The sequence below is a fragment of the Amborella trichopoda genome, chromosome 7, assembly GCF_054954075.1.
Source record: "Amborella trichopoda isolate Santa Cruz 75 chromosome 7, AtrichopodaSantaCruz75HAP2 v2.0, whole genome shotgun sequence".
Lineage (NCBI taxonomy): Eukaryota > Viridiplantae > Streptophyta > Magnoliopsida > Amborellales > Amborellaceae > Amborella > Amborella trichopoda.
Genome location: NC_142342.1, coordinates 43,723,619 through 43,733,803, shown reverse-complemented (window position 1 = coordinate 43,733,803; position 10,185 = coordinate 43,723,619). Strand labels below are relative to the sequence as shown.

Genomic DNA, 10,185 nt, shown 5'->3' with positions numbered 1-10,185 from the left:
TTGCCTCCTTACATAATTTTTTTCATATGCTAAAAATTTACTGCTTCTACAAAAGAATATATGTGCATTTGTTCCCTTAGGTAAAATTCAAGTTTAGGAGAATTTTTGGTCCCCAAATTTTGCAATGTAACCTTTATAACCTAAAAAGGAACCTAAAAAAAAGAAAATTTGAACCCCACTCTCTATGTGCCACTAAAAATCAAGAAAGTCCCTTGAATATGAACCATTCAATTTTTAAATGGAATGATCAAGGTGATCAATAATTCAAAATCCCAAATTTTATCAAAAACTATCATCTGATAATATTTAGATAGATATAAAAAATTCGGATTAAAAAGGTTCTTCTTAGTAGCTGTTTTGCTCGAGGGATTTGTTGTACAGTTTGCTCCCGCTGGAGCATTGTGTACGCCTTGGACAGCACTGATCTCTTTCTCCCTCTCTCCGATTAAAAAAAAAAAACGAAAATACAGACACTCACTCTCTCTAAACACGAAAATAGTCTACACGAAAATACACGCAGACTTTCTCTCTCTAAATACGAAAATACTCTCTCTCTACACCAACATACACGCTCTTTCTCTCTCTCTCTAAACACAAAAATACTCTCTCACTGCATATAAACACTCCCGCGCACTCACAGTTTATCATCCTGTGTTTCCCATTGAGTTTCGGAGAATCACACTTCCGTCTCTCTCTCTACGTTTCTCTTTCTCCCTCTGTAATTCCTCTCTCTTCCGAAACTGATGTGCGACTTTAATCTCTTTGGATCCATGAGACCCCTTTGAATGAATTTGTTGTTTTCAGGCATATTGGTGGGGACCTGATTCAAGCTATTCAGAATGCCTCAGGTTAAGATCGTCCCTAAGAACTTCATGGACATGGTGGCCGCCCTTCCTGCTTCGAAGCTTGATAGTCTTTATACTAACACTTTCTTTTGTGAAGCCGTTCTAAGGTTCCTCTTTTTCTCTCTCTCTCAATAAATTATTCTATTTCTTTTTTTTTTTGAACAAGAATTATTCTATTTCTTTTTTTTTTTGAACAAGAATTCTTCTATTTCTTTTTTTTTTTGAACAAGAATTCTTCTATTTCTATTTCGCTTCCTATTGCTTTACTCTCTCTCTATCTATCTCTACCTATCTCTACCTCTCTCTCTAATGGATCACGTTTTTGCGTCTGATTGTTGGTTTTTTGCGATTAGTGGGTATAATGAATTGAATTTGAAGTTTCTGATGAATTTGTTGGATTTTTAGGTGGTGTGTTTTCATTTTATGCAGTTGAAATAATTTGGGCAATTGATGGTTAGGAATAATAGGCGGAAGTAAATTTTAGTCTGATTTGATGTGGTCTGATGTTTTGTGTGTTCATTATTGCAATGTTTATGCAACTGATGATGGGTTTGATTTAAATTTGGAAATTTCATTGAAATTGATTGGTTCAAGTGTGTTTTTGTGGTTGCTGTAATAGCTCTCTCAATGGCACAGGGCTCATTCAATCCTTCTTCTTCTCCTACGTTTTTTTTCTCAGCACAGTAAAAATTGTAAAAAGAAAAAAAGAAAAAAAATTGGGGTTTTTGTGTGAAATTCAGGAGAAATCTTTGAAGCCCACCCTGGTAGTGTTCCATGTAAAAACTCATTCAACTTGCATTAAAACCACATTTTGTTTTTTCAACATATTTAGAGTTTAATAGGTTTACATTCTAAAAAAAAAAAAAAAAAAGGAAATTATCATAAATATACCTGAATTTTTTCCTAATTGGAAAAAAACCTCAACTTTCATAAACTTCGTCCGCACCCATTTTCCTCAATTTTGATATTTTTTAGGTCAAAATAGCCTTCACGGTAGTCGTATTGACATAATGACTACGCATTATGGTACTTTAAGCACCGTAATGACCAGGCTAAGCATTACAATACTTTAAAGACCGTAGTGCTCAATTGATCTCTTTCTCCCTCATTTGCCACATCTCATCAGACTTCTCGTTTGAGATAAGAAATCTTTCCCCGTTTTTTTTTTGAGCAAGTCTCAAGAGTACTTTTGAAGTTGCATATGGGCTAAAACACTTGAAATCACCTTGAACAAAGATTGTTGTCAAGAACTTGCAGAGCCATAGTTAAAACTGAAGTTGTTTTTCTTTTCTTAATCTTTATATATAGAATTCTGTATTTGACATGTGTGCAAAGAGCACATTTTCAATATGCATATCTGTGAGTGACTCATTGTCTAATGTGCTTCCTTAGGTCTTTGCCACCAGTCTCCAAGATGTATGTTTTGAGAATGTTGTATATTGACGCTGCAGTAAGTGCCAAGTTAATGCAAGAATGGGTACTTCCAGATAGTTTCTCAAAACATAAAGCTGCAATTGATCGGTTATTACAGTTGAGAGTATTCACTGAATCCATTGACAGGTACTTGTCTTATTAATTGGGTTTCTGTTCTCACTTATCTAAAACTATTTTTATAGCAATTGATGACCTGGGTTTTTCCATTGTTCATATGAGGCAATAAGGCGGCAGCGGCATTAGATAATACAAAATAAGTGGGTGGCATTTTCTTTGGATAATTGAAGTGTTGTCTAGTTTTTTAGTAGGAAGGGATGATAATACATCAATAGAATCTTTGAAACTTGTTAGGTTGTTCTTCAAAAGTCAAAGGATCTTTATAACTGGTGAAGTTAGCACCATGCATTCACTTATCTCATAAAAAGAACCATGTGTTCACAGATGAAGGAATCAATATCATGAAAGGAGAATGCAATAGGTTAGCATATGTGGGTGGCCTGCTTCTTGATACTCAAGAGCACGCTTTAGCCTCTAGAAGTGTCACTAGAATGATAAACTGGTTTGGTGAAATGACATGGTGGGATGATTCTATCAAAGAGTAAAATTAAAGAAGCTTGAGAACATTTTTCTTATTTTTCCCTCTTTGAAACTTATAATGATAAGTGCTTTCGACAACTTGAGAACATGTTTTTATACATTTTTGTGAAGCCTTGGTTTGGATGTGATATGTTGCTGCAGCTTTTATGACCAGTAGGAGGACTTACATGTGTTTAATTGCAGTATGTTATTATTAACAGCTGAGTGTATTATTCACACTTAGTTTTCTTTAGTTGGAAGAAATATGGAAATCAGTTTTCTGCATAGCTTGGTTTGTAGGTATTTTTTGCAAATGGAAATTCATTTTTGACTGTTCTTATTTATCTTTGTCAGATTGAGAGCATCATATATGCCATATTTGTACTGTCAGATTGGATGGATGTGTAGTACTGAGCCATCTACTTCCTTTTCAATAGCTTACTACATTGTCTGCATTAGAACTAATGTTATCTTATACTGTTCACAGGAAAAGGGAAATCAGTTATAGACTAAATCCCAAGTATCAAGAGAATCTTCGGAAATACTTGGTACATGGGTAAGGGCTTCATATCAAATGGCCAGTTGTTCTTTACGATGAAATAAAGCTCACATGCACGTGCCTGTGCAAAAACATTAACACGTTTGTTTACAGCGAACAGATGAGATAGTTCAGAGTTACTGAAGTATGAGAAGAAATTATTCCATTTCCAAAAAAAGAAATTTTTTTCAAATGTTTGCCAGATTTTTCTTACTTTTGTAATACACAGAAAATCATAGCATGTTTCTTAACTTATGTATTTCCTTCTTTTTTTTTAACACTTAAAAGAAAGAAATCCCGAAATTCTCCCCCCCCCCCCCCCCCCCTGTAAAAGGCTAGCATTTGTTTGGTAAGATCACCTCATTCCTTGATGCATTTTCTGATGTAGTTTGTAAAGATTAGTATTTAATGAAACAATGGTTCCTTTTCGGAAAAAAAGGAAATCTTCCCTGAAAAGGCCAAGCTCTCAAAGTGCTTTTCTTCCCTGGTATGTATTTGCATTCCTTATTGTGGGGACTTACTATCTCTTCCCCTAATGCAATATGCTGCTCTTGTAGAACTCAGTTTTTCCTTTCAAACTAGCTACCCTTCCTTCAATTAACTTCGAGATTTTTGTCTTTTTTTCCATTGGCATTGACTTAACTTCGAGATGATTACTGGTAAGAGGCATCAAGGGGCATATCTCATGGGGACTAAATCTGATGCAATGGGCTGCTCTTGTAGGAGTTATTTCTACCTTTCATTTTGGTTACCCTACCACTGACTCAAACCTTGAGTGATACAAGACACTCAGTTGTTTATTGATTTCGAGTTTCATTCTGTTCAATGGAATTCACAATTTGTTTATGAAGCATATGTTCTCATCCTTCAGGACTTTCTTGGGTTCATTATTAGTTTGCAATTAGGATTTACTTAGATCTGTCTTAGTATGTGCTATCCATAAAAAGTTGTCTATACCTCAAGCAACTCATCTTTGCTGTCTTAACTAGTTCGAATTTCTGCTATATGTTTTGTTTTGGCCAAATTACGCATATTTTTATGATCCAAGATTTTAAAAATTGCAGTGGGACTTTGTCAAGAGAGCCGATGCCTTCGAGTGTTACTGTGAGGCTCCCAACCCTGGAGGAGCTAGATGCATATGCCCTTCAGCAATGGGAGGTTGCTCTATCCGCACCTTTTGTTTGCCTTTATTTTGCAGGCAACTTAGAGAAAGCATAGCTTGTTTTAAGACTGTACATCCTGTTACTATGATCCTTGTCAAATTTGGCTTTTCAACTTAGCTATTGTGGCTACTGGATATGCCCTTCAGCAATGGGAGGTTGCTCTATCCGCACCTTTTGTTTGCCTTTATTGTGCAGGCAACTTAGAGAAAGCATAGCTTGTTTTAAGACTGTACATCCTGTTACTATGATCCTTGTCAAATTTGGCTTTTCAACTTAGCTATTGTGGCTACTGGATTCTGGTAGATGGAATATTCTGTAATCTTACAATTTTGTGATTCTTGGCAATCCAGTGTTTCTTGCTGCAGCTTATCAATTCATCTTTAGTAGAAAGGCCAACAAACTTCAGCCCTTCAATGATGAAAGTTTTTCAGCGTGGTCTTATAACTACAAGGTCTTCTCCATCTGATGCTTTTGTACTCACATACTTCTTAATTAATCTGGCAATCTTTAAGTATTTTCTGCTGAAATTGTCTTACTGTTGAAATTTTGACAGAGACAATGAAGCTCCAAAATTAACTGAGAATGGCTTCCGATTTTTGGTATGTATGGATTTCATTTTCATGCACAAACTTGTTACTCTATTTTTCCACATGCTGTCTTACATATGTATGACACACAGTTAATGGAGACCCATACCCAACTCTGGTACATCATGAGAGAGTATATTTCGACTTCTGAGGTATGAATTGTAAATTGGTTGATCTTGTATCTCTTATCTGGATCATAGACTTCAATCAAAACTTTTACATGGCAAAATTTATCTTCCTGATAGTACTTCTAAAGTTTTTTGCAATCAATTAAATGCCAAATCTTTGGGTGAGATTTAGCTGGAACTATGTTGCTTGTCTCGTGTCTAACCTTTATTTGTTATAGGGACGGGGCATGGATACAGCAGAGCTAATTTCATTTTTATTGGAACTCAGTTTCCATGTAACAGGAGAGGTATCACATGAAATTTGTAGCTTTTTCTCTGTTATATTTTCCTTTGGCCCGTTCTACAGAGCAGTGGGTGTAGAACTATTATTATTTTATTCTATTTTCCTTTGGCCCGTTCTACAGAGCAGTGGGTGTAGAACTATTATTATTTTATTCTATTTTTCCTTTGTCTTGAGTGGTAATCCTTTTGTTCTAGGCATATAACATGAACACTTTGACAGAAGTGCAACAAATAGCAATAAAGGACCTTGCTACTCTGGGTTTGGTTAAACTTCAGCAGGTATTGCAGCTATAATTAATGCATATTATCTTAAAGCATTTTTTATTGATTTCTTGAATATTCACTGATTCTTGTATTTTACATCATTTTTCGTACCCATAGGGAAGGAAAGAAAGTTGGTTCATTCCCACAAAGCTGGCTACTAATCTATCTGTCAGTTTATCTGATTCATCATCACGAAAAGAGGTTCTAACTTATATGTCCATTCTTTTGAAGTCTTTACTTATAGGTCTTTTTGATTTATTATGGTTCGCAGACCTGGTTTGGCTGCTTTCCATCCACCGGCTTAAATATAGTATCAAGCGTGTGAATTACCCAACTGGTAAATGAATACTTTGGTGGATTCTATCTTCACAGGGCTTTGTGGTTGTGGAGACAAATTTTAGATTGTATGCATATTCAACATCTAAATTGCATTGTGAAATCCTTCGTCTTTTTTGTCGGTACGCATCTCTTCCTGTTTTATTAGAAGAAATTTCTTGCGACTATACCCTCCGGATGACATTTGAAGTACAAAGAGGACTCTTTTTTTTAACGTCTGTGTACGATGAATTTGCATATTTGATGCAGAAATGCGGCAATCTTACATTTTTGATGCTGTGTGCTCAATATTAATTCAGGATAGAATATCAGCTTCCCAATCTTATAGTTGGAGCAATAACCAAAGAGAGCCTTTATACTGCTTTTGACAATGGCATAACTTCAGAACAGGTGTGCGTTATAACTTCCATTATGAGTTATCTTCTTATCTATGTTACCACTATGGTTGTATTTATTAATTGTGATAGAAGAGTCTTGGTTTGAAAGGAAATGCAAAAAAGAAAAGCATATGTACACAACATTTAGCAAACACGCTAGGCTCAAAAAGGGCAAGGGTAGGCCCAAAAGGACATGGTTGGAAGTAATGAGAAAAGATATGGGGACTTATGGTCGCATTGAGGGTATGACCCTTGATAGAGACGAATAGCGGACCAGGATTCGTGTATCCGATCCCAATTAGGTGGAAAAAGGCTCTGCTGATGATGATTTAGCATACAGCTTCGAAATGGGGTCACCGACCATTATTCGTGACAACAGATAGCGGATATTGACCTTGTTTCCCAATGACGAGCATTCACCTGCTTTTGGTTGCATTCTAATAATTGTAACTTGCTCTTGTATTTGGCTCGTTGCTAATATTTTATTACCGGTGTAAGTTATGAAGCAACATTTTTTCGAGGACCACTACCATATAAACCATTAATAGATATCTTTTTTTTGTGTTTGGAAAGGTGAAATCGTGAAAACTGTCCATAGGTTGGTGACCCTAGAACTGTGAAAACATGGTTTCCTTGTTGAAGAACAGTAAAAGAATTTTAAACACTTAGGATGGATAGAAATTTGATTCATTTTATTGGAGATTCCAGACAGTTGGAATCTTAGAAATTGGCGAGATCCCACAAACTATCATGTATCCTGGACTGGGAATTAACACAACAATTGTGCAATGTATGTCTGTTAGATAAAGCCATTTCTTTGGAAGTTTCTATAATTGCAGCTAATATTATAAGGGAAAGTATATGAAGAGACCGTTTAACTTTGATAGCACTCTGGCAAAAAACCACATTCACTCAAGCAGATGTGGCTTCTAGGATGTACTATTGATAGCACTCGAAAGTTTTTGAAAATTTTTCTTGGATTTTATGTAGAGAAATGGCATATAACCACAACCGCGATTTCGCATTTGACAGCTAGTGGTGATTGTGACATTTTTGTACCAAAGATAAATAGTCTTGTTGTACAAAATGGCATATTATTATTGTTGTTGTTATTACTGTTGTTGTTGTTATTGTTCACAATCCCATATTATCATATTATTACATTTATTTTGATTGATTTGCAGATAATATTGTTTCTTCAACAACATGCTCATCCCCGTGTTGCACAAAAAGCACCTGCAGTGCCTGAGAATGTTACGGATCAGGTACACCATTCTTGGAATTTTGGGCTTCTCTGATTCTACAATTACAATTTATAATGGGAAAAAATACGAGAAATTATTAGTTTTATTAATACCTTTTGTATTTTCTTGCATGTATTCGTGTTATGGTATGGAATATGTTTACCGCTTAATTCATATTGTACAGATTAGGTTATGGGAAACTGATCTGAACAGAGTTGAGATGAATCTGGCTCATTTCTATGAAGATTTTCCTTCAATGGTGATTTTCTTGAGCCTTATTTTATGGGAAAGTAGACAATGAAAAACTAGTTGTCTTTGGTACAAAAAAGATCACAACCACCCCCTCGCCATCAGATTTGAAATTGGGTTGATGGGGTGTACTGCTGATCGGGCTTGCTTGTAGTTCAAGAAATTTTTCCTTGGACTTTGTACAGAAAAAGGACACCCCCCAGCCGTCTGATTTTATATGTGATGTCTTGGAATATTCATTACCTTTGTATAAGAAGGATAACGGTCTACTTATGTAAATTCCTCCCTTTTTTTGTAGCTGTGCGATATCGTTTGTTGTCTTTGAGAGATTGAATGCATTTTCTTTTGTCCAATATAATGGCAATGGACTGACATCCAGCATTGTTTCTTAGAACCGATGATGTTTTCTATGTTCTTTTTAATCTCCTTGCAGTAAATTTGTCTATCTGAAGGTCTTTTCCTTAGCATCTACTAAACTATTGATTTCCCTCACCGAGAGAGAGAGAGAGAGAGAGAGAGAGAGAGAGAGAGATATGGTTGCTATGTTTGTCTTTCAGTTTCTTTCTAGGGTGGGGGAGAGAGAAGAGAGAGATGGTTGCTATTTTTTTGTTTTATCACTCTTTCTAGAGAGAGAGAGGGTTGCTATGTTTTTGTTTTATTGACCTCTTTCTAGGGAATTTGTCTATTTGAAAGTGTTTCCCTTATTAGCATTTCCTTGGCTGATTTGAGTTTTTCTGTGATGGCTGAATCGCAGGACATATATGAAGCTGCATGTGATTATGCAAGGGAGTTGGGAGGGTTCCTTTGGGAAGATTCCAAGAAGATGCGTCTCATCGTTCGTGGTGAAATGCATGAGGAAATGAAGGATTTCCTCCGAAGACAAAAATAAACCCAAAAAAAAGTAAAAAATGTTTACATTTTGTTTCCGCTGCACCATTGGTGGAGAGAGAGGGACAGGGAGAGCTGCCATTAGATTGTCTAGAGAGAGGTTAACGAGAGAGAGCTGCCATTAGATTGACCAGAGAGGTTTTTGTGCTGCCCCATGGTGGTGGAGGAGGAGCTGTCGTGAGAGAGAGCTATAACCAAATTGGTAGAGAGAGAGAGAGAGAGGCCTGTGTTACCCCTTTGGAGAGAGAGATGGATTGTTCAGAGAGGTGTTTGTGTTCCTCCATTGGAGAGAGAGGGAGAGGTCATTAGAATGGTTAGAGGGAGAAGATGCTGCCCCTACAATATGTGTTATAGGGTCTTTAATAATAATTAAGTGGATCGGGGCTCTAAGTAACAAAGATGTATCTTTCTGTTTTCTTTATGAAAAAAATGTTGCAATATCTTCCTTTAGAATGCATGGTGGTTTGATTTCTCTCCTCAAAAACCTACTTACGAATTTATCATTTTTTATGGAAAAGAATGCTCAAGCTTTGACTGTAAGTATTGTTTCAAGTAAAATAAAGCTATTAAATGCATAAAAACAAGGAAAATGGTTTGATACAACTGCTGTCAAAATACGTGGAAAATTATAGATACTACTAAATTTCAACTATTTATGCATCTTATCTCTAATATATATATTTTTGTTATATTTTAAACCTCAACACTAATTTTCTTTGTATTTACTCCAGTTAAATAATCAAAGCATCTTGATGCCAAAATGTCTTTTTTCCCTTTTTTTATTTTTTATTTTTTTTTAATTGTCCTTTCTTAAACATGTTATCCTCTCTTGTTTTGTCTCTCTCCACCTATCCTCTCTTACTTTTTCTCTCTACCCTCTTTCACTCTCTCTCTCTTTTTCCTCGTTCTATTTCTCTTTACCACTCTCGTATTTATGTTGCGGTTGGCATGTTTTTGTGTCGAATCAAATTTTTTTTAACAAATTTTTTTTCAGTTGGACACACAAATGTGTCGGATTGTATTATGGGTATGTGAGTGGTAGAAAGATGGATAGTAGAGAGGAAAAGATCGATAGAGAGAAAAATGGGGAGGGTAAAGATAAAAAAGAGAGATATAGAGAGAAATGGGTGGAGAGAGAAAGAGAGAGGATAAGTGAGCATTGTTTTTATAATTAAAGAGAGTTTAAGAGAGATAAAAATATAAAAATTTGTTGAAAAGGGGAAGTGAGAGAAAAAAATGATATTTTGGTATCAAAATATTTTGACTATTTGATT

General features: G+C 35.6%; 1 protein-coding gene across 4 annotated transcripts; it reads left to right on the top strand.

The window, feature by feature from the left end:
• The first annotated feature begins 453 nt into the window (after window positions 1–453).
• On the top strand, window positions 454–9,351 carry LOC18423104 (general transcription and DNA repair factor IIH subunit TFB2). 4 transcript variants are annotated; one of them, XM_020669738.2, is made up of 16 exons: window positions 454–718; window positions 805–952; window positions 2,238–2,405; window positions 3,343–3,411; window positions 4,458–4,551; window positions 4,907–5,007; window positions 5,110–5,155; window positions 5,236–5,295; window positions 5,490–5,558; window positions 5,749–5,832; window positions 5,935–6,018; window positions 6,190–6,275; window positions 6,453–6,543; window positions 7,715–7,795; window positions 7,959–8,033; window positions 8,778–9,351. In XM_020669738.2, exons 2-16 carry the CDS (start codon window positions 840–842, stop codon window positions 8,910–8,912), a joined length of 1,356 nt encoding a protein of 451 aa, XP_020525397.1. In that variant the 5' UTR covers window positions 454–718; window positions 805–839; the 3' UTR covers window positions 8,913–9,351. The 4 variants fall into 4 exon arrangements, with proteins under 4 accessions (XP_020525397.1, XP_020525414.1, XP_020525409.1 ...); XM_020669755.2 differs by lacking the exon at window positions 7,959–8,033 and having other exon boundaries at window positions 473–718; XM_020669750.2 differs by lacking the exon at window positions 3,343–3,411 and having other exon boundaries at window positions 477–718.
• The last annotated feature ends 834 nt before the right edge of the window (window positions 9,352–10,185 follow it).